General features: G+C 33.1%; 3 protein-coding genes and 2 pseudogenes across 8 annotated transcripts; all 5 read left to right on the top strand.

Annotated features, from left to right (window-relative positions):
- Positions 1-372: 372 nt before the first annotated feature.
- LOC149519802 (uncharacterized) lies at positions 373-1,712 on the top strand. Its single transcript, XM_089757973.1, has 3 exons — positions 373-991; positions 1,089-1,204; positions 1,323-1,712. Exons 1-3 carry the CDS (start codon positions 593-595, stop codon positions 1,522-1,524), a joined length of 717 nt encoding a protein of 238 aa, XP_089614099.1. The 5' UTR covers positions 373-592; the 3' UTR covers positions 1,525-1,712.
- LOC111283579 (uncharacterized) lies at positions 1,708-3,077 on the top strand. Its single transcript, XM_022872148.2, has 3 exons — positions 1,708-1,958; positions 2,372-2,608; positions 2,704-3,077. Exons 2-3 carry the CDS (start codon positions 2,447-2,449, stop codon positions 2,929-2,931), a joined length of 390 nt encoding a protein of 129 aa, XP_022727883.2. The 5' UTR covers positions 1,708-1,958; positions 2,372-2,446; the 3' UTR covers positions 2,932-3,077.
- A 6,962-nt stretch (positions 3,078-10,039) lies between these two features.
- LOC111284032 (large ribosomal subunit protein uL13w-like) lies at positions 10,040-11,455 on the top strand (annotated as a pseudogene). Its single transcript, XR_016341061.1, has 4 exons — positions 10,040-10,323; positions 10,468-10,584; positions 10,678-10,765; positions 11,157-11,455. The product of XR_016341061.1 is annotated as a large ribosomal subunit protein uL13w-like (transcript).
- Positions 11,456-11,604: 149 nt separating this feature from the next.
- Positions 11,605-15,251, top strand: LOC149519801 (uncharacterized; annotated as a pseudogene). Its single transcript, XR_016341060.1, has 3 exons — positions 11,605-12,552; positions 12,720-14,463; positions 14,930-15,251. The product of XR_016341060.1 is annotated as an uncharacterized LOC149519801 (transcript).
- LOC111284031 (iron-sulfur cluster assembly SufBD family protein ycf24-like) lies at positions 14,928-22,008 on the top strand. 4 transcript variants are annotated; one of them, XR_016341059.1, is made up of 6 exons: positions 14,928-14,997; positions 15,792-15,860; positions 18,174-19,619; positions 19,731-19,944; positions 20,511-20,860; positions 21,271-22,008. XR_016341059.1 is itself a non-coding variant. In XM_089758700.1 (4 exons), exons 2-4 carry the CDS (start codon positions 18,237-18,239, stop codon positions 21,387-21,389), a joined length of 1,716 nt encoding a protein of 571 aa, XP_089614826.1. In that variant the 5' UTR covers positions 17,818-18,030; positions 18,174-18,236; the 3' UTR covers positions 21,390-22,008. The 4 variants fall into 4 exon arrangements, 1 of the variants encoding a protein (XP_089614826.1); XR_002689474.2 differs by having other exon boundaries at positions 21,184-22,008; XR_016341058.1 differs by lacking the exons at positions 14,928-14,997; positions 15,792-15,860 and adding an exon at positions 17,817-18,030 and having other exon boundaries at positions 21,274-22,008.
- The last annotated feature ends 1,860 nt before the right edge of the window (positions 22,009-23,868 follow it).

Genomic DNA, 23,868 nt, shown 5'->3' with positions numbered 1-23,868 from the left:
TTGTTTAGCGGCATTTTAAACTGCTAGCAGGGTTTATGAAAAAACACAGCCAACAATATTGAAAATTTATCATCATTAAATTAGTGGTATTTTTTTAAACATTTAATTGCGTTTTTTTAATGCTTCAATAATATATAAGTACAAGAAAGAAGATGGTTTGGTAAAAAAAATTGCATAGCAAAAAGCAACAATTATTAAGGTTTTTATAAAAAATTAAATTTAAATTAATGGTTTTTGGATTTTTTAAAAAGGCTAAAGTAGTTTATTAAAATATTTCTTAAAAACTTTGCAATTGATAAAGCTCGAAAAGTCGTTAGGAAACAACAAACTCAGATTTCAATCCGAAAGGAGCGAAATAACTACTTTCAGGAAGTTGCAGTAACCCATTAATGATCAAGAATATCACGTTTTAGAACAATTCTTATTTTCTAGAAACAGCTGCTGACTGCTTTCCACTCTCCAAGCATAGTTCTCTGATAGTTTCAAGATTTAGGAGGTGAGTCGATAATTTACTCTTTCCCAAGTCTTTTAGGGTGTGTTTGTTTCTTGGAAATGTGAAGGAAAATAAATACTAAACCCCAAGAAAAAGATAATGAAAAAGAAAATCTTGAACTTTCTTTTTATAGTTACACGACATTTTCTTGTCAATGTGTTAACTTTGTTGTCTTCATGTGCTGTAGATATGGAGTTTTCGAAGGTGTTTAAGGGTCAAGCTTTTGCAAGTGGACTGGCTTGTTTTCTAAAACCCCAAGCCGTTCAGTTGAAGACCTTGAGCTTCCCTACTCCCAAGAAAAACCCATTCCCTGTCATGAGCTGCTCCATCAGAAAAGAAGAGATTAATGCTCTCAAAGAATCTCTGGCAGAGGCTTCTTTTGGGAATACATTCGTGGTTTGCACAGGAGATCCTCACAGTTTCTCCATTCGGAATTTCTTGTTGCTTCAAGTGCTGGGACTGGCTGTACCTAGCCTATTAGCAACGAGTGTTTGCAAGGTAGTAAAAGCATGTTAATAACTTGTAAAACAAGTAACCCAACATTTTAGTAGTTCATCCAATATTCTATAAAAATTACTTCCTGGTCCTTTTGTAGATCTGTAACATGGGATTGGAGGCTGAAGCATTTGAGCTTTCTTATCCCTTGCTCAAGCAATTGCACAAGTATGATATTGCCAACTGGAAAGAGGAACTAAATATTGGCTGGAAGAGGTAATTGTAATAGCCATATACAATTCCATGCAAGTTGCAACAATGTATGGAAGATGAATTCATTAAAGATATACAAGTAACATATATTAACAGTTATTAAATTGTCATATGTTAACAGGTACGATGATTGTGCCATCAACAATGAAACTTATTTCTTTAAACAGCTGAAATATCTCCAGGACATGACCAGGTTTTATGTGGCTCGGTACCGTCTACTCCTGCAATCAAGGATGCATGAACAGGTAAGCAAAAATCTTATGAAAATTGAAAAGCTCTCCCACATCAACTCATTCAATCTGTTTATTGCTTTTCATGGCTGAGAGCATAAACTAGAAACTCTAATATATATGTGGGTTTTTTGTCCAAAGAGCCGTCTAAGCTCAGTACTGGTAAACTAGTTGATGTCATGTGGAGATAAAAGAAGGCACGATTTTGTATGTATGTTCTGTCTGATATTGAGAGCATAATGCAAGGATGTTAACTTTTTGGCACCAATGATGGTCTGGGATTTCTTAATTTGTTTGTGTAACATGATCCTGAACTTATGAGGACTGTGATTCCTTTAGTACTGTGGAATTGGGAATGAGAATTTTCATACTGCAATACCCTATAAAGTACACATCGTAACTGTACTGTGGTTCTGTACTTCTGTTTATAGGAATACTACAGCAGCTTCTCTCACTTGCTGTTTGTAGATGAGGAAACCTCTGAGTTTGATTATCTAAAGCATGTCCAAAACCCAAAAGCTCTCAAGGTACCATCCTGGCATTCCCATCTATCTCAATTCAAGCTTTGCAATATATCATAGTTGGTTGCTTTCTAATAAACTGAATTCATTCATGAAAATAATAAATTTTTTAATTTAGTGATACAAATGCTTTGACTGAAATATAATATATCATATTCAAGTTCTGTACCATGCATGATTGTCAGGAATTAGGATGAATCTGATTAAATTATATTTTCATTTTGGAAATCGGCTGACAAGTTCACAATGTTTTCTAGTCGTTTTCATGTTTAGTTGTTTTCTGTTTGAAAGATGACTGCTAATGCAGTGCCAAAAGTGCTTTGGTTTAGACAAAGATATGGCTTTTTCATCCTCTAATGATAATTATATGGAACATTTGCAACTAAGTTTGAACTATGCTTCGTTCGTTATCTTTGCAGTTGACTCATGCTGCAGATATAGACCACATTATAAGTATATGCAAAGTACTAAATCCGAAGCAAGAGCGGGGGAACATGCTGATAATAATCAAATTGAGTCCTCCTTTGCTGCATGACCTAGATGCATACATCGGAAAAATGAAAGAAGAGGGAATTGTAGTCACATGGCTTCTAGATCCTCTTGTGACTGTTCCTAAAGGACATGAAGTGATAACATGGTCACTTGGAAAAAGTTTGGTAACGTTCGCAGCATGTTGTTTTTTGTTGTTGTTTGGTTTGGTGATGGTCTGTAATTGCACTCAATTCTAATGCAAGTATATCACCCCACACAGGAGAAATTGAGGCCCATTTGCAATATCCTTGGTCGTTCGGGATACAATCTCGGAGGCTTTTACATGGAGACTACTGGGGATGAAAGCGAGTGCAAGCTTTACCATGAGACTATAATGAAAAACCAATCGAGACTTGATGTGGAGCTCTCTCTTGCTGCACTGGAAGAGCTAGGACCGGCACGTTTCACCATATATCGAACCGGAGGAGGCTGGTTGAGGATGAATTAGATTGATCATTGATACTTATTATTTCTAGTAGTATTTTAGCACTCTCTAACACTCTATATAGACATATATCTGGTATGCTATGATAATGAGAAACTCAATGGAGATATAACCATGTTCGTCCGCTCGTTTTTTGACCAATTTGCTAAAAAGGGATGTTATTTCTTCCTCGTATAACTGTGTTGTTGTGTTTTGTTTTAGCTCTACGAATGTGAATAATGGCAGACAGGCAGAAACAGCAACAACCCATCAATTCTTCCTCCTCAGTCCTGCTCCCTTACCTTTTTAACTGAAAAGGTGTGAGTGGCAAAATTAGATTGCAGTAAATGATTTACTATATCTTTGTTGAAAAATAAATGGCCCAATGAAGACAAAAGCATAAACCGAATACAGCATATTAATTAGTAGCACATTTGACTGCAAACTAAGATCTTAAGTAATACATTTGAATTGTAAATCAAAATGGTTGCAGCATTTGTTCCTTGTTGGCACTGTTATAAACTCATTATGATATATATATATATATATATATATATGTTTACACGAAGCAAGTTAGCAGTGATTCGTTATTGGTTTCCCTTTCTAGTTCCTAAGTAACATCTGTCCTCTTTATTTTACTTACAAGAGATGGAGTTTGTCTGCCAAGCACTTTTCCCCTTAGCTGAAAAAAGAAAAACATTTTGCTTTTTAGCAGGAAATGAGAAGAAAGAACAAAAGAAAAAACCTTGGTTCGCTGCCCATGTTGATATTGTACCTGTAAAACCATGAAATAATCTGCAGAAAGATGGTTTATTCATAGGAATAGGAACATTACTGTTCCCTGCCTGAAGTGTATGGTGGGGATTTTCTGATTTCTTAATCATTGCTAATTGGAATGCTTAATGGTATGAGCATTTTTAGTTTCAAAGGATAAAATGAATGTTTCTCTCATCAGAGAAAATCAGCAAAACATATGGCTTTGATCAATAAATACAGGGAAAAGAACCCATGTAATTTTGATTACCTATCAGTGCTTGCACATCTCCTCTCAATCATCTTAGAACTGTTCTGTAGAACTGCCCCGGGGGAGTACTTGATCCTTTTGAAGAACTATGTCCAAAGAATCTTAGTTTACCATTTTTCTTTGAGAAGAACTCATAAATTTATGAGAATGAGACTTTGCCATATCCCTCTTCATACGAACATGTTCTTTCTCTAGATCATTTAATCTCATCCGCAGCCAAGCAAGCACAAGTTTTAGTTCTCGATTTTCTTGCCTCAAAGACGCATAGTTGTCTCTTGGAGCCATTGCCGCAATGAGTGCATCACTGCTGATCTGCCATGACTGGTGATGCGCCGGCTTGTGGTCTTCATCAGCATAAGAGCAGGACAAAGCATTTCGTAGCTTTAACTGCTGAAAATAAAGAACTTGGACTATTGATTGGAGGGTAAGTCATTCATTTTCGGCAGCATGTGCCCCAGCTTCATGTGAGAGCTTTTGGAAATCAATCAGTTTGCAAAGCTTCTTCCTGTCAGCATCTAGTATCACCTGATGAGCCTGAACATGCATTCCTTAGAAAGTTAGAAAGTTGTAGAAATTAATCATGACTATAGATGAATGAATAATAAATAAATGTCAAATGGACAGAAGAATTATCTAAATTTGGTTTTTCCTGGAATAGATTCTACTTTTTTGGGCAACCAATGATCATGCTGGTTCATTGTCAAGATTAAACCAACAAGAAATATATGTGACATGCAGCATGTTTTTCTTTTCTCAATATGAGATAAACTAATCTGAGTAACTCATTACATGTTAGTTTTATGCAAATAACAAACAGATCAGATATCAAAAATGAAAACATCAGCATATAAACTTTCAGGTAAATATCAATGGCTCGATATAGTCCAAGAAAATGTTACAGGGATTTGGGGTATGGAGCAGTAGTAATTAAAGTCCAAATTTTATCCCCCAAAAGAAAAAAAAAGAAAATTGATTCTGAGATGTCCAATTTCATTATAGGCGGCTTTTATGTGGGGAATCCTATGTCGATTTTTTTCACTCTAGAAACAAGAATCAAGCCAAGCCCCCCTATAAGCTCCAAATTGATATCCAGAACTAGAATTGTGACCCATAATGTGTAATACGTGTAAAAAAAAAAAGAAGACTATTTTAAGTATTTTTTTAAGTGATGAGACTTTTTAATAAAAAATGATAAATACATAAGACCTATTGATAAATAACCAAACTTTTAATAGGGTTACATCTACTAGTTGTTTAGCCAACAAGTGATCAAGAAAAAAAAAGGAGCTTATTTCTCCTCTTTTTCTTATATAGAAAAATAAATCAAATGATTTCAAGTGAAAAGTAAGAACAAAATTTATAAGAAGAATTGTCTTTCAAAGGTAAGTAAATAATTTATTTCAATTTTGAAAAAATAATGTTGATTGTTAAGTATTGAGATTTAACTTATAATTGAAAAACCTTAAAATTTTAAGAAATCTATTATCCACCTTTCAGATTAATTTGGGCAAATCATTTAGACTTTGATTATGATAAGTGTTGGATTATTTTGTGTTTCTTTATATAAACGATGGATAATGCTTATGTATTAAATCCTAACTTTAACAAATGATCATCAATTTTGGAATTCCAAGCTTTTGAAGCTTGTTTAATCCATACAAAGCCTTCTTGAGTAGATAAACTTTGCCTTCATCTCTTTTAGCAACAAAATTGTCAGGTTGTTTAATATATATCTTCTCATCAAGATAACGACTTAAGAAAATAGATTTGACATCGAGTTGGTACATTTTCCAACTTTTCTGAATTGCTAAGGCTAATAACAACCTTATGGTGTTCGACCTTGCAACTGGAGCAAATGTTTATGAGAAATCAACACCATACTATTAAGAGTAGCCTTTAGCTACCAATCTAGCATTATGTTTGTTGATGGAACCATTTATATTCAACTTTGTTCTGAAAATCCATTTAACACCAATGATGTTTTTGTTGTTTGGTCTATCAACAAGCATCCAAGTTTGATTCTTCTCAATCATATGAATCTCCTCTTTCATGGCATTCCTTCATTCTAAAAATTTGATAGCTTTTTCAAAGTTTGCAAGTTTAAGAATGGCAACATTTGATCTTTGATAAATATTTTTGAGTGGTCTAATTTTTCTCACTGGTTTATGATCAATGATTTCATTTTCAAACATATAATCTTTTTTATTTTGAAAGCTTGTCATGTTTACAACAGTTTGATTGACTGATTTTCCCTTTGACTTTTTTTAATTTCAAGCAACTTGCTCATTATGTCTCACAATTTTACTTACAATCATCTTACCTGTAAGTGGATTGTAAGTCCTATAGCATTTAGTGATGTTGTTATAGCCTAGAAAAATACAGAATTTTGCTTTTTAATCAAGTTTATCCCTTTTGATATCAAGAACAAACATATAACAGATACTGCCAAAAACTCTGAAATGCTGTACTGATGATTTGCTTCCATACCAAGCTTCAAACAAAGTTTTTTCCTTCAAAGCTTTTGTGGGCAACCTATTAAGCAAATAAACAGAGATATTGACTACCTCTACCCAAAACTTCTTGGGAAGATTTTTCTCAAATAGCATGCATCTTGCCATCTTTATGACTATTCTATTCTTTCTTTCACTGACTCCATTTTGTTGTGGAGTGTAAGTTGTTGTAAGTTGAAGTTTAATTCCTACAACTTCACAAAGTTATTAAATCTATCAAATGTGTATTAAGTACTATTGTCTGACCTTATGATCTTGATTTTGCAAGTATTATGATTCTCAATCCAAGCCTTGAACTTCTAAAATATATCTGTAACTTTAGACTTTTGTTTCATGAAATAAATCCAACATATTCTGGTAAAATCATCTATAAAAGCAATGAAATATCTACTACCATTCAAGGACAAGGTTTTCATAAGAGCACAAACATCAGTATAAATAAGTTGTAGTTTTTCAATTGCCCTTCATGCTTTGTTAATTGCAAATGTCAACTTACTTTATTTTTCTAGCTGACAGACTTCACACACATTATCACTAACTTCAACAGTAGGCATGTTTAATACAAGATCATTTTTATACATGAAATTTAATGCATTGTAGTTGAAATGTCCAATCATTTTATACTATAAAACAGATTTATCATATGAACTAGCATATGTAAAGAAGTTTGCTTCATGTTTGTAAATACCCTAATTGGTCCGGGTTCATGCCCATTAGGCCTAGTTCAATAGGGTTCGAGCCTAAGCCAATTGGACCCATTTCAATTGGGTCCAAGTAGATAGGCCTAACTCTTTGTTATTTTATTTTATTTTTATTCTTGTTTTTATTTTAATTTTTTATCATTATTATTTATTTTATTTTAAGATAACAAGATATTAGTAAAAGAAAAAAAAGGGAAAAAAGGCAGACTTACATTTAGTTTCAATCTCTCCAGAATAATTTCTAAGTTTTCTGATAATTTGGAAACCTAATTAAAGGGAAATTTTTAATTGATCAGAAACTCTTCTTATCTGGTTTTATAAATACAGCCTTAAACATAACATACGGGGAAGCACAAAAAATATCTTACACGAATTAAAGAGAAACAGAAATGTCAAAGAGTAGAAATAAAAAAACAGAGAAAAGTAGGAAGTAAACAAAATTTTTGGGATTTTTTTTTATAAAAAAATTTTTGGAAATTGTTTGAAAAATTTTTAAATTTTAGCAAAATTTTTTAGCTTCGGTTGAATTTTTTAGCAAGGTTTTTTAGAATCTAATGAAGATTTCGATAAGCGTTGAATTTTTCGACGATCGTCTGGTGACTTAACCCAGATTATGATAATTTTTTTCAGAATCTGGTTGAAGTTCAATCGAAGTTCATCTGGTTAGAGAGAAAATGAGAGAAAAAAATGGGAAAAGAGAGAAGGGGAAGAAGAAATATGAGGGGAAGAGCTGAAACTTAGCTTTTTATAGCCTCATCAAAACAATGCTATTTTGGTTTTTAAGAAGACTCATGATCTGCACGTTCTCCATTTGGGTGACGTGTCTCGAGTGCCAACCCACTTCTGACCCATTTACCAGTCAATTCTTGAAGCTGAGTCGTGTCTCCTAAGTCGCACCTTCAAGCCGCTTTTTATGCTTCAAGCCGAGCTGCTTCAACTACAAGCCAAGTCATTTTTTGGTTTTTTTTAAAGGTTTTTTTAGTATTTTATTGATTTATTTTATTTTATTTTTATGTTTATTTTTGGTATTTTTGCATGATTAAATTTAAAAAAAAATAAAAAGAAAAATAATAAATTTCGAAAATAAATATTAATTATCTAATGATGGAATTTATAGAAATTTCAAATAGTAAATTTTTACAAAATTTCTAGGTGAAAAATTTTTATAAAATTTCTAGGTGATAAATTTTATCTAAATTTGTCCCAAATGGTGGAATAATTTAGATAAAGTTTCAATAACAATAATTAATGTTTATTTTCAAACAAAAAAGTAAAAAAAACATAAAAAAAATAAAATTTTTGAAATTAAATACAAATTACCTAAGGATGAGATTCTTAAAAATTTTAAATGGTAAATTTTCTAAGAAATCTCTAGGTGAATAATTTCTTCTAAATTTGGTCCAAATGATGGAATAATTTAAATGAAATTTCAATACAAGTAATCGTATTCTTTTTTAAATAAAAATTTAAGTTGAAAATATTTTATAATTATCCAAAGATGAGATTATTAAAACTTTAAAATGGTAAATTTTTAAGAAATCTTTAGGTGAAAATTTTTTTTCTAAATTTATCTCAAATGATGAAATAATTTAGATGAAATTTCAATAAAAATAATTGTCATATTATTTTCTTTCCAAGAAAATAATAAAAAAATTTTTTTAAATAAGCTCAAACGGTGAAAAAATTAGAAATATAAAAAGAGAAAATATTTTTAATTTGGCCCAAATAATGAAATAATTAGATATATTTTTAACAAAAAAATAATTAAATATTTTTTCGACGATAGAGCCTCTTCAAAATATCAAATGAAATTTTTAAATACTCTTAAGATATATATATATATTTTTTGCTTGATTGTGGAAGAAGAGCAAAATTGATCAAACTACACTTACGTTTATTATTGCTGTCTTGTGGTTGCCACTTGCCATAACCCACGGGTTGAGTTTGTTTGGTTTTTGACAAAAACAATATTATAATAATAAAGAAAATAAGAGAGAGTGGTTTTTAGTTAGTAAGGTCAATAGAAGAGAAATCGATTGACTATGAGGTTGGTGAAAAGCAGAGACTGAGGGTGATTTGTGTCATCAATCACCTGTCTTATGTTGGTTAGACTTCGAGATGGCAAATGAAGCATGGGATTGGTTGGGATTTGGTTGGTTTGATTTTTAAAGGATTTAGTAGAAAACCATGCTTTCATTGTGAGGAATGGGGATTTAGGGCAAGTTATATATATATTTTTTATTTTTATTCAAATAGTTAAAATTATAAATATTACTTTGATTAAATTAATTATAAATTTAATTGTAATAAAAAAATAAAAATATAAAATCTACACTAAGTGAATATATACCCTTCTCGATTTTACCTCTTCTTGATTTTTTTTATTTAAATATTTTTAATTATTTATTTATTTAAAGTAATAAATAAATTTATATAATTGTATAATAAAAAAAATAATAAAATTTTTAAATAAGTACATAAATAAATCTATAATTAATTTTAATATAAAATAATATATGTCAATATTTTGAATAAATAAACTTTTTAAGATTTTAAAATATTAAATAAATTAAAATATTTATAAAAATAATTTATTAATATATTTTTAATTAATTTTAATAACCGTTAAAATTATTAATTGACATGAAAATAATTTTAATTATGATTATTTTATAAATATCAAATATTCTAAAAATTACATTATATTTAAATATTTTATTTTCTTCATACTAAAATTTTTTGGGCCTACAATTTTTTAATCTATTATCTTTTGGGCTGCATCCTCGCAATTAAAGGCCCACGTAAAGTGAATCACACTAGAGCCCTATCAACTTAAACTGTGGTTCATATATAAGCCATCTTTTTCTCCTCTTAGCGGCTCTCACGAGAGACTGGCAGAGGGGAAGCTCAAAAAGTTCAAAACAATGGTGAGCGGATCGGGGGTATGCGCGAAGTAAGAGGTGGTGGATGCCCGCCACCACTTGCTGGGACGGTTGGCTTCAATCGTGGCCAAGGAGCTGCTCAACGGCCAGAAAGTAGACGTAGTCAGATGCGAGGAAATCTGCATGTCAGGCGGACTCGTTCGCCAGAAGATGAAGTACATGAGATTCCTCCGCAAACGCATGAACACCAAGCCTTCTCACGGTCCCATCCATTTCCGTTCCCCCGCCACGATGGGTTAGTTTGTCTTTTATTTGTTTTTTTCGGTTTGGCTTTATTTTAACAGATTTTGGAATATCCGGACCTTAAGTGAAATCGGTTTGCCATGATTTATGTCTTGTTTCGTTTCTATAACTGAACCCAAACGCATCAATGACATTTGCAGAATAATACCATATAAGACTATGAGTGGAGCCGTTGCCCTTGCTTGTTTGAAGGCTTAAGAGGGTGTTCCTACCCCATATGATAAGATGAAGAGGATGGTCATCCCTGATGCTCTTAAGTAGGTTTCTTTACTGTCTTGATTTTTATTGTAATGAAATCCTCTAATTTTTGTTCTAAATGTTTTTTTGCTACGTTTTAAAAATGTAATTAGTGTCTTGAGGCTACAGAAGGGTCACAAGTACTGCTTGTTGGGCCACTTATCATCTGAGGTTGGATGGAACCATTACGACACCATCAGGGTGAGTTTCATCTTATCGCTTTGCTATTCTGTCTTTCAATCCATATATTTAGACAAGCATTATTTAACTTAGGGTTGAGGATAACACTTGATCAATCGATTTTACTTGCATCAAGGAAAACTACTTTACCTTTTGAGGAATTTGATTTGGTTTTGATTTAATCACCCTTTTGTTATTTTTGTTAATTATAAGAAATATGCAAGTCTTGCATTACAAGGCAACCTTATGCGAATCATATTGTCGATATGTATTATGTCAAGTGCCTTTATTTATGTATTATGGGTTGTCTCTTGAAATTTTGCTTGAGTCATTCTCTTTAACCTTGAAGATTTGAAATTAATAGATGATAATTAAGCTAAAATTTTGTTTCTAACTATGCTGTGGACTTCAGGAGCTGGAGAAGAAGAGGAAGGAGAGGGCTTAAGTTGCATATGAGAGGAAGAAGCAGCTGAACAAGCTTAGGATAAAAGCTGAGAAGACTGCGGAGGAGAAACGTGGCTCTCAACTAGACAGCCTTGCCCCTGTTAAGTTCTGAGTTTCTTACAATTTTGTTAAGGTTATCTGTATGGATTTGACTGTTTTATTCTGCTGGAGATGTGGAGGCTGGGTATTTGTAGAAACTTGAGTTGCCCTGTTTTCTTATTTTTGGCTTTAGGATACTTTCAATATATTTCAGATATATTACTATCACTAGTCAATGCATTAACATTCTTAGTATTGCTATTGTTTTGGAATTTTATATGTTGTGACCATTGATCTTGGTGTGGAGTCGATACATGGCATTAGAAAACCATTGCAATTGCTTTCGATTTTGGATTTTGGATTTTGGTCTTAGCCTCTAGGCAGTTTATAAGTCGTCTTTATTATCAATTTCTGGCTAAGATCCAAGTATTTCAAATTCCTTAAGTCAAGCAAGGAAGAGCTCATTTCACTATCGATTGGAGTCCAGCTAATGCTATCAAGACCAAGTATGAGAATATAGGAGAGAGATCAAGCAGGCTGACGTGGCTAGTTTGATTGTCACACTCTAACACCTATTTATCTGCATCAATCTTCTCCAGTTGTCCATGAAACAAGGTTTCCATAGTCAAGAAGTCCTTCCTGGAAACTTATGAAGAGCTTGCATCTTATGCTCTAAGCATAATTCATCTGAACCTCCAGAACTTCAAGCAAATCCACTAATAGTTAAAATGTACAGTTCAGAATTTGAAGTGTTCTAAGTGTTCTACTGCCCTTCCTGAAGACAGTGGTACTGCCCTTCCTTCAACTGCAAGGACTTCTTCATGCGGTAGGCACGGTTTTGAATGACGACCGATCCCCATTAAAAGTCTGATTGCATCCAAAACCGTTGGTAAAAAAAAAATGACCTAATCGCACCGTGATTTCGTTTGTATACGAACGGGGCTATAGTTCTTACAATGCATATGAGTCTAAAATTGAACAAAACGTTGACGTAGTTTAAACGACACGGTTGGTCTTTACACCGGAGTATATCAAAAAGACAAGCAAAATGGAGTTGACAGCGGTAAGTTTGTTCATACATGAGGCAAATCCTCAATAGATGTGATATAGTCAGCCACTTTCCCAATACCGTTATTCTAAAAACTTGGAAACTGACGGCCCTTTCATTCTTGTCTGACGCCATGAAGTTTCTCCGAGCTTTGTTTGTTCTCCTGGCTTTCTTAGCGTTGAGATTCTGGGACCCAACTTCTCTTGCTGTTTCCTGAACGCATGAGTTACCACTTCACCTCCGTAACTGATCAACTCAATTCCCTGTAAAAATCCAGGTTTTTACTCACTTTTCCTGGAAACTACGCTACTTTTTTTGATCCTAAGAATTGATTGTGTTTTTGGACTTCACTATTTTACTTTTCCTATTCTTCATGTGCTGTTCATGAAGCTGACTAGAATTCCGTGTCGTCTTTGTTTTTCTCATGGTGGGTTGTTTTTCCAGGGCTACTTCTTGGCACGAAATTACTGCAGAACTTTTTTTTTTTTGGGTTTTAACCAGAATTTCATTTCTCTGGGGATCTTCAACTCTTCAAATTTTAATGGTTTCCCGTACAATTCCTTCATGGACCTTAATTGGTCTTATTAGAGCCTTTCTTGACCTTGCCGTGGCTTATTTCCTTCTATGAGGATCAACCTTGGGGTTTTTTGCTCGGAAATTTTATCATGTTTTTGGATTTCTCTTGCCGTGTCCTTGTTCTGGGTTTTTTGGGTACCAAAATAGCAAACTGTGCTGGCATAATCTGCTCATTCAATGGCCAACAAGAAAGATTTATTCTGTTCCAAAGCTGGCTTTGAATAGGTTCCCTTTTAACTTAGTTTGGTTCAACGATCAAGAGTGGAATTGGAATGCCAAGTTCATTACAGATGGAAAATTTGGCAATGGGGTAATTGAATTGGAGGATGAAGAATGTTCTAGTTCACCTTCAGGTTTTAAGATTGCAAACTATGCTGGATAAAGAGAGTGGATATGATGCAAAGGGAAAGAAAATTATAGATCAGAAGCAGAAGTCTGGAATTCAACGACGTAAGAGATCTGCTTTTGGCTATGGAAAATCCTCTCCTGTATTGGTGTCTGGTAATTTCCCATCAGGTGTTGCAGGTGTTTCATGTTCCTCTTATTTTAATGGTGGTGAAACAAGAAGTGAAATTAGTGAATTCAGCAATGGTGAGGAAAAAGGTTCAAGTTTTATAAGAAAATTCACTTGTAACACTAATGAAAAGTTAGGGATTACCGGAGATGAAGCAAATCCGATCAACATGTTGGAACAAGCTCTTGAAGAAGAAAAAGCTACACTTGCTGCTCTATACCTGGAGTTGGAGAAAGAAAGTGCTGCTGCTGCTTCTGCTGCTGATGGAGCCATGGCAATGATTTTGCGTCTGCAAGAGGATAATGCATCAATAGAAATGGAAGCAAGGCAATATCAAAGGATGATAGGAGAAAAATTTGCTTATGATGAAGAAGAGATGATCATTCTAAAAGAGATCCTTGTTAGGAGGGAGAAGGAGAATCACCTTTTGGAGAAAGAAGTTGAAGCTTACAGGCAGATGAATACTCTAGGAGACGAGCAAAAATGTTGGCCTTCAAAAAATGAGACTTCATCACCCTGGAAACAAAGTCATACTGCGGCTGTTAATTTAGCAGGGAAACGAGAAGGACAAGATGATGATTCCATAGTATGCCAAGCAATAGCAACCAAAACTGCCCAAAATTTCACTGCCTTTGAGAAAACTTCTTTATGTGCAGAAGGGCTCGAGAGAAATGCAGAAATCAGGAAGCCGCTAGGCCGCAATCAGCATGATTCCACACTTGATACGGAACCAGCTATTTGTGATGTCCATGTTCTTGATGATAAAATAGACATTCCAAAGGAGGAGAATAGAAAAGAAACAACCTGCCAACTTTTTCTGCTTCAGATCACAAAACCATGCTATATGACTTGGGGAATAGTTCTTCTGCAGTCAGTAATGAGAGGTTGGAGATTGACACTGAAATTGAACACCTTAGAAACAGGTTACGAATAGTGCCAGGAGAAAAAGAGAAGTAGACTTTCTATGCAGATCAGACGTAAAGGGTAGATTCCCTATTGAAACACATTGAGGAGCTGGTGAACCAGCTTCGAGAATTTCAGCAGCTAGAGGAGCGTGTTTGATTGACTTCTTTACCTCCGTCAGCTTCATCTTCTAAGGTGTGTCACATTTCAATTTGGCTGTTTATAATTATTGTCTCCTTGCTTGTTTAGCTATCTTCTGGTCAATAACAGCTTTATGCTGTTTTTCTTACAGTAAATTTCCATTTGTGATTCCTGAAAGTGAGGAAACAGGAGCTGCTTTTTACTCCAATAAAAAGAACAAAGTGATTATTAGTGTTGATGCAGAATCTTTGAAAATTCAGAGTACCATGTCTGCATGGAAAGTGGACAACTCAAGTGAGTTAATGTCCACTGAGTTCACATAGTGTAGAAAGTAAAACAAAACTGGCCATAGTTTTCCCAGATGTAAACCCGTTTATTAAGCGTAAAAATAGTAAGGAATGACCCTATTCCTTCCATGAATTTTGTGATCAACTCTGAAAAAAATATATTTGCTCTCAGCATCTCTTGTCCACTGTCATGTTTCCTTCATATTTAATAATTGATAAGACTCCATTTGCAGGTCAGCTTCAACAGGAGACGCTGCCGAAGTGCATTAGAAGAAATCAATGACAACAGCGCCTAAGCCATGTACAGTAGTTACCAAATGTTAGAAAAATCTTCCTGTCTGCATCTAGTAACACCTGATGAGCCTGAACATGCATTCCTTAGAAAGTTAGAAAGTTGTAGAAATCAATCATTACTATAGATGAATGAATAATAAATAAATCTAAATTTGGTTGTTCCTGGAATAGATTGTACCCTTTTGGGGAACCAATGATCATGTTGGTTCATTAAACCAGCAAGAAATATATGTGACATGCAGCAAGTTTTTCTTTTCTCAATATGAGATAAACTAATTTGAGTAACTCATTGCATGTTAGTTTTATGCAAATAATAAACAAATCAGATATAAAAAATGAAGACATCAACATACACACTTTCAGGTAAGTATCAATGGCTCTATATAATTCAACAAAATATTACAAGGATTTGGGGTATGGAACAGTAGTAATTAAAGTTTAAATTTTATTCCCCAAAAGAAAAAAAGGAAAATTGATTCTAAGATGTCCAATTTCATTATAGGTGGCTTTTATATGGGAAATCTTATATCAATTTTTTTCACTCTAAAAACTAGAATCAAGCTAAGTCCACCCATAACCTCCAAATTGATATCCAGAACTAGAATCGTGACCCATAATGTGTAATACCCGTAAAAAAGAAGATTATTTTAAGTATTTTTATAAGTGGAGGTACTTTTTAATAAATAATGAAAAATACATTAGACTTATTCATAAATAACCAAACTTTTAATAGGGTTAGCATCTATCACTTATTTGACATCAAGAAAAAAAAGGGCTTATTTTTCTCTTTTTCTTATACAGAAAGGACAATTCAAAATATTTCAAGTGAAGATTGAGAGCAAAATCTACAAGGAGAATTATCTTTCAGAGATGAGTAAATAATTTTCTTCAATTTTAGAGAAATAATATTGATTGTTAAATCTTGATGTTTAACTTATAATTGAGAAACCCTAAAATTTTAGGAAATCCATTATTCATCTTTTAAGATTAGTTTGGGTAAATCATTTAGACTTTAATTAGAGTATAATAAAGTGTGGAGAAAGTTTAGTAATATGATTTTATTATTGTAAACATATGAAACATAAATTTGATGGGGTTAGAAAGGAAAATTTCTGTTTTGTATAAACCCTAGTGTTTGCAGTGATTGATTAAAATAATATTCTGTATTAAAAGATAAAATCTTGCCATGATTATTATATATCGTTGGAAAACTTGGTGAATTTACTTTCTAATGAAATAAACAGAAGTCAATTTCGAGTTTTTTATGAAAAGTAGTTTAATTTTTACTTAAAGATGTGCAGACTGCCTAGTAGCAGCAGCAAAGAGAAAGTACGAAATTTTTCTTAATTTTTATAGAAGGAATTACATATTAAGCCATATATTTTTGGAAAGCTTATTGAGTCTACTTTTTAACGAAATAAGCGGTATTGAATTTGGAGTTTTCCATGAATAAGTGTGTAATTTTTATTAGAATGTATACATGCTGTCTGGCAACAACATATGACGTGGATTGCAAAAATTATTATAATTAATCTACAAAGAATCATGAGATGGGCCATATATGGTTAGAAAGCTTATTGAGTCTAGTTTCTAACACATTAAAAAGATCTTAATTCCGAATTGAATATCTTGAGATATAGTTGTTTTAGTGAAAGGAGTTGAGGCTGTCAATATTAATTAGTTGAGTTAACATTTGTTTAACTTAATTGTTTTTGGTATCATTGGTCTTGAAATGGGTTGATTAATTTCTGTTATATTGAAATTATCTTGAATAGGCCATTAATTATTTTGAAAAAAAAATTAAGTGGTAAAATAAAAAAAATAAAATAAAATCTCACACACTCTGCTTCTTTTTAAATATATATATATATATGTTTCTAAATAAAATGAATGTTTTATTTCATTATTTTCGATTTATGAAAATAAGATCAAGCATAAGATTATTTAGTATTTCTCTATATAAACGATGGATCATACTTATGAATGAAATGAGAAAATAATTTATGTTTAAAGAATGATTTTATATTAGCTACATTTTTATATTCCTCGGAAGTTGGATCATTGACATCAGAACTAGTTTTACAGCCCTAGCTAATGGGTAATAATAGTTAGCATAGACATAATTATATGACCCTACTAATGGGTTATAATAATTAGCGTAAAGCGCTAGCTAGCGGGTTATAATAATTAGCAATAATCATGAGGATAAAATTGTCAATACGGCTAATATCACGGGTTATAACAGTGACATAACTAATAATAAACTAATGATTTATGATGATTTGTGATGATTTTTATAAATTGATCTATGATTTGGTTTAATTACAATATTGAATGACAGCATATTTGAAATAATTTATGAATTAATATATTTTATATTTATTTATAAATTTATAAAATGTTTGATAAAATGATGATCTTTGAATTGTTTTTGACATTATGATTTGATGAATGTCTTAGAATGATCTATATAGTTCGTATGAAAATGATGTTTGATCCAGTAAGGTGTGTGAGCTTATACTTGCTGAACTGTGGTTTGCTCATTTTTTATTTTCTTGTCTTTTACAAATGATATGAATGATAAGTATAATTAGTATTGTGAAGAGCTAAAAGAATCTGAGCATTGAAGAATTGCTTAGTAAATATAATTTTATGAAGTATTGTTTTTTTTAGCTGTAAAACTCGACATTGACGATTTGAAAACTTATTATTTTGTTATTTTACAAATATTAAAACTTTTTTAGAACTTTATTTTATTTGAGGATTTTTTTATGATTATATATTAGGCTTCATATTGCTTTAAGATTTTATTTTCAAATAATATAATCGTGTTATATCTCAATCTCGAGGCATAACATAGTAGATTTGGATACACCTTATTCTTTTATCTTGTTTTTATCTTTTACATTTTAACTATAAGATGAGAATTATAGAATCATAAATAAAGTAGGATTCCAACTCTAAGAATGATGGTCTTATTATATTAGCAGGAAGAAATAAACGATTCCATGCATGCTTGGTCACCCAAACACATAGCAAGGTAAATTTTGTCAACGAAGAACAAGACATAGTCTAAACCTAATCCTACAAGTGCTGTTGATATCTTTGAGATCATTGTTATTTATTTGTCCAATATTGCTTTTCTTGTTAGAACTATTAACTTAGAAAATCTTTTTGTTTCAGCGTTTTCAGGGTTGGTAGAACGTTGCTGTAATTTCTTGTCTTTTTGAATCACTTTGCATTGCAATGGCTTCTCACTTGGGTGTCATCTATGGTTCACGGTACTACACCCATTCACCTTCAGAACCTACAAAGCCATTGAAGCTGCAATCTCACCCGAAACTTGTAACCTTAAAAAAGTTGTCAAATCCAAGCAAGTCTAGGTTTTTTCTTTGTGCAAAACCAGATGCTGTTGCTGGTTGTTGTGAAGCTCAAGAATTCTTAAAAAATCAACGTGATTATAAGTGGGGTTTTGTGTCTAACATTGAGTCCTTTTCAATACCTAAAGGACTTTCAGAGGAAACAATTAGATTGATTTCTTCAATGAAGAAAGAACCACTTTGGATGCTTGAGTTTAGGTTATCTTCTTTTCGCAAATTCCTCAGTTTGAAGGAGCCTAAGTGGTCTGATAATCAATACCCTCTTATTGATTTACAAGACGTATGTTACTATTCAGAACCCAAGTTCATGAAAACTGCTGACACACAACAGCAAGACCGTTTGCTTAGAGATTTTGATAGACTTGGTGTCCCTTTGAATGACAAGAACCATGAAGGGGCTTTTGATGTCATCTTAGATAGTGTTTCCATTGCCACAACTCGCAATCAAGCATTACAAGAAACTGGGGTGATTTTTTGTCCAATTTCAGAGGCAATCAACAGGTACCCGAATTTACTCAGGAAGTATCTAGGGAAAGTAGTTCCTTCTGGTGATAACTATTATGCAGCTTTAAACTCTGCAGTCTTTTCTGATGGATCTTTCTGTTACATACCTAAAGACACAAAGTGCCCTATACCACTCAACTCCTATTTTCGGATTAATGCCCTTGAAACTGGTCAATTTGAGAGGACCCTTATCATTGTTGATGATAGAAGTGTTGTAGAATACGTGGAGGCATGTACAGCTCCAGAATCTAGGAAAAACCAACTTCATGCTGCAGTAGTTGAGTTGTATTGTGCTGAAGATGCTGAGATTAAGTACTCCACAGTACAAAATTGGTATGCTGGTAATTCGAAAGGCGAGGGAGGGATTTATAACTTTGTTACAAAAAGGGGAGTTTGTGCTGGGGCTCGCTCAAAGATTTCTTGGACACAAGTGGAGACAGGGTCAGCCATCACATGGAAGTACCCAAGTGTTGTTTTAGAGGGTGATGAATCAGTAGGTGAATTTTATTCTGTTGCACTAACGAATGGTTATCAACAGGCAGACACAGGATCAAAGATGATTCACAAGGGAAAAAACACAAGAAGTAGGATTATTTCAAAAGGCATTTCAGCTGGAAATTCAAAGAATTGTTATAGGGGGCTTGTTCAAGTTTTGTCCAAGGCTAACAAGGCTCAAAACTCCTCACAATGTGACTCATTGCTTATTGGTGACAATGCTGCTGCCAACACCTATCCTTACATTGAGGTAAATGATTTCTATTTTTTTATCCAACATTACCATATATTCTTATTGATGATGTATTTATTAGTCCTTTTTACACAACATAGCATTTCATGTTTTTTCATTTTGTGGCAGGTGAAAAACCCATCGGCTCGTGTTGAACATGAAGCCAAAACCTCCAAAATTGGTGAAGATAAGATATTTTACTTTCAACAAAGGGGAATTGATCCTACAAAAGCTATGGCAGCAATGATCTCTGGATATTGTGAAGAGGTCTTCAATAAACTTCCATATGAATCTAGCCATGAAGCAAAGCAAATTATGAGTTGGAATTTTGGTGGATCCATTGGTTAGTTATCAACATAACTCTACTAAAAAAGAACGATATCTTAGATGAAAGTAAAATAAATCACTTATATTTATACATATAGTTGGGAGGAAATTTACTAATTAGGGTCTTTTTCTTTAATGTAGAGTGGCCATCATTATGTAACTTGGCAAATTAAAGATTAATTTGTTTCTTTCAGTCCAAGTTCTTTAAGCAGTACATGGTTTGGTGTCTTGAAACTCAAAACTTTTTTGGTATAAAGAACTGTCTTTTGCTCTTGGTACATATGTTAGATCACCTTACAATTTAGTGTCTAATTTATGTGGTATAAAGAGAAGCAGAATGCAGAGTAGAAACAAGGTTTCAGTGAAATCTTTTATTGGCGGATATAATAGCTTATCAGTCAAACTTTTGGCAGATATATATATATATATATATATATTTTTTTTTTGTTTAGCATAAACAAAAAATCTTATGAAAATTGAAAAGCTCTCCCACATCAACTCATTCAATTTGTTTATTGTTTTTCATGGCTGAAAGCATAAACTAGAAACTCTTAACATATTTGTCACTTTTCTTGTCCTAAGAGCTGGCTAAGCTCAGTACTGGTAAACTGATTGATGTCATGTGGAGATAAAAGAAGGCGAGATGTTGCATTTATATTGTCTGATATTGAGAGCACAATGCAAGGATGTTAACTTTTTGGCACCAATGATGGTCCTGGATTTCTTACTTCGTTTGTGTAACTTGATCCTGAACTTCTGAGGAATGTGATTCCTTCAGTACTGTGGACATGGGAATGAGAATTTTCATACTCCAATACCCTATAGAAGTACACATTGTAACTGTACTATGGTTTTCTCACTTGCTGTTTGTGGATGAGGAAAGCTCTGAATTTGAATATCTACAGCATGCCCAAAACCCAAAAGCTCTAAAGGTACCATTATGGCATTTTCATCTATCTCAATTCAAGCTATGCAATATATCATAGTTGGTTGCTTTCTAATAAACTGAATTCATCCTTGAAAATATTAAATCTTTTAGTTTAATGATACAAATGTTTTGACTGAAATATAATATATCATATTCAAGTTCTGTACCATGCATAATTGTCAGGAATTAGGATAAATCTGATTGAATTATGTTTTCATTTGGAAAACCGACTATAAAGTTCACAATGTTTTCTAGCCGGTTTCATTTCTAGTTGCTTTCTGTTTGAACAATGATTGCTAATGCAGTGCCAAATGTGCTTTTGTTTAGACAAAGATACGGCTCTTTCATCCACTAATGATAATTATATGGAACATTTGCAACTAAGTTTGAACCATGCTTCGTTCGCTATCTTAGCAGTTGACTCAAGCTCCAGATATAGTTCATATTATAAGTATATGCAAAGTAAACAATCCGTAGCAAGGGAGGGGGAACTTACTGATAATAATCAAATTGAGTCGTCCTTTGCTGCGTGACCTAGATGGATACGTCAGAAAAATGGAAGCAGAGGGAATAGTCACATGGCTTCTAGATCCTCTTGTGACTGTTCCTAAAGGACATGAAGTGACAACATGGTCACTTGGAAGAAGTTTGGTAATGTTCCCAGCATGTTTTTTTTTGTTGGTGTTCTTGGTGGTTTGGTGATGATGTATAATTGCACTCAATTCTAATGCTAGTATATCACCCGACACACAAGAAATCGAGGCCCATTGGCAACATCCTTGGTCATTCAGGATATAATCTCGGAGGCTTTTACATGGAGACTACTGGGGATGAAAGCAAGTGCAAGCTTTACCATGAGACTACATTGAAAAACCAAGCCAGACTCGATGTGGAGCTCTCTCTTGCTGGCCTGGAGGAGCTATGACTGGGACGTTTCACCATATATCTACCCGGAGGAGGCTGGTTGAGGATGAATTAGATTGATCATTGATACATATTAGTTCTAGTAGTGTTTTAGCACTCTTTAACACTTTATGTAGACATATATCTGGTATGCTATGGTAACGAGAAACTGAATGGGGATATAACCATGTTCCTTCGCTGGTTTTTGACCAATTTGCCAAAAAGGAATGTTATTTCTTCCTCGTATAACTGTGTTGTCGTGTTTTGTTTTAGCTCTACGAATGTGAATAATGGCAGACAGGCAGAAATAGCAAAAACACATCAATTCTTCCTCCTCAGTCCATCTTCCTCACCCTTTAACTGAAAAGATATGAGTGGTGAAATTAGTATTACTGTAAATGATTTACTATATCTTTGTTGAAAAACAATGCCCCAATGAAGACAAAAGCATAAGCCGAATACAGCATATTTTGTTAGGAGCATATTTGATTGCAAACTAAGATCTTAAGTAAGACATTTGAATTGTAAATCAAAATGGTTGCAGCATTTGTTCCTTGTTGGCACTGTTATTAACTCATTATGATTTTGATATATATATATATGTTTACACGAAGCAAGTTAGCAGTGATTCGTTATTGGTTTCCCTTTTTGGTCCCTAAGTAACATTTGTCTTCTTTATTTTAATTACAAGAGATGGAGTATGTCTGCCACGCACTTTTCCTCTCAGCTGCAAAAAGGAAAAAAGAAAAGCCTTTTGCTTTTTAGCAGATAATAGAAGAAAGAACAAAAGAAAAAACCTCGGTTCGCTGCCCATGTTGATCTTGTACCTGTAAAACCATGAAATAATCTGCAGCAAGATGGCTTATTCATAGGAATAGGAACATTACTGTTCCCTGCCATGGAGTCTATGGTGGGGATTTTCTGATTTCTTAAACACTGCTAATTTGAATACTTAATGTTAGGAGCATTTTTAGTTTCAAAGGATAAAATAAATATTTCCCTCATTAGCGAAAATCGGCACAGCCAAGATCATTTGGAAATTTTTGACTGCGTTGACATGTTTGGCTAGCTTATTGCTCATGAAAAAGGAGCTATGAATCAAATGCTCACAAATTACTATTTTTAACATCTTCCAGATCTCTTCTACCAATAAATGCCAAATCTAAGTTGCATCACTGAAGACACTTACTTTAAGCCTGCGTCAATACCAAATAATTGTAATTTGAAACCTTTTGTATATTATTTCTAAGCAATAATTCAGATTTCAAATTGGTCTTTGTGGATTCAAGATAGTAATCTTTGAGCTTTTGAGACACATATTTTGATGATAATTTCTTTGGTTTAAAAGAGATTTTAATTTATAGAAAGAAGAAAATTACATAAACTTTAAACTTATTAGATGTTATATTGTTAAAATAATTTTATAAATTAACTGAATTAAAATTTGAATTCTTTGATTATTAATTGATGATTGTATACTTTCATATTAACCCCAATCCATATAGAATTTAAAGCGAGTCTAAAATATTTTTAAGACATCCTTGAAGAAACATTGCAATAAATTAGAACTAGTATTTGCTTAAATTTATTGTCTTGTGCAGCCAAAAAGAAATAAAAAATCAGGACAGTGGACAGACAAAAGCATGAAATTTGGTTGACCTGCCAGCCTAACGAAGTTTGCAAATTCCAGTCTTCCACAGGGTAATGAATGAATAGATGCATTGCATTTGCATTCACTCACAGGCATAGAAATGGAAAAAAGAGAAACATCATCAAATCTAAGGTTGAACACATAACACTAGAAACTCTGTAGAGCCGTGCAGTATCCCATGTGACACAAAGGTCTTCTGCATTCATGTACATTCAATTAATGCTTCACCACAAAGAGAGGAAAAACAAAAGTTAAGGCAAACAATATTGTCAGAAATAGCAGAGAACCCGAAGTCCTCCAGTAAGATACAATCTACCACTTAACAATCCCTGACTGCTTCAATGGCCCACTAGGGTTACAGGTTACTGGTATTTGTAATTGAATCCCATTTGTCCAAACATAAAGGGGTGAGTTTCTTGTTAAACATGCATAAAGGAAATCAAAGAAAGGGGTTGCAG

The sequence above is a fragment of the Durio zibethinus genome, chromosome 3 (genome assembly GCF_047325235.1).
Source record: "Durio zibethinus cultivar Kanyao isolate XHJ-2024 chromosome 3, ASM4732523v1, whole genome shotgun sequence".
Lineage (NCBI taxonomy): Eukaryota > Viridiplantae > Streptophyta > Magnoliopsida > Malvales > Malvaceae > Durio > Durio zibethinus.
Note: the sequence above shows the minus strand (reverse complement) of the source record. Positions and strands in the feature narration are given on the sequence as shown.

What these genes read in the sequence shown, in the direction of transcription:
- LOC149519802 (XM_089757973.1), top strand. Translation starts at nt 593, where the DNA reads ATGAAAAAGAAAATCTTGAACTTTCTTTTTATAGTTACACGACATTTT. An exon ending in TAGCAACGAGTGTTTGCAAG is followed by an intron (nt 992 to 1,088) that starts GTAGTAAAAGCA and finishes GTCCTTTTGTAG; the next exon opens with ATCTGTAACATGGGATTGGA. An exon ending in CTAAATATTGGCTGGAAGAG is followed by an intron (nt 1,205 to 1,322) that starts GTAATTGTAATA and finishes ATATGTTAACAG; the next exon opens with GTACGATGATTGTGCCATCA.
- LOC111283579 (XM_022872148.2), top strand. Translation starts at nt 2,447, where the DNA reads ATGCTGATAATAATCAAATTGAGTCCTCCTTTGCTGCATGACCTAGAT. An exon ending in GGTCACTTGGAAAAAGTTTG is followed by an intron (nt 2,609 to 2,703) that starts GTAACGTTCGCA and finishes CACCCCACACAG; the next exon opens with GAGAAATTGAGGCCCATTTG.
- LOC111284031 (XM_089758700.1), top strand. Translation starts at nt 18,237, where the DNA reads ATGGCTTCTCACTTGGGTGTCATCTATGGTTCACGGTACTACACCCAT. An exon ending in ACACCTATCCTTACATTGAG is followed by an intron (nt 19,620 to 19,730) that starts GTAAATGATTTC and finishes ATTTTGTGGCAG; the next exon opens with GTGAAAAACCCATCGGCTCG. An exon ending in GAATTTTGGTGGATCCATTG is followed by an intron (nt 19,945 to 21,270) that starts GTTAGTTATCAA and finishes TCGCTATCTTAG; the next exon opens with CAGTTGACTCAAGCTCCAGA.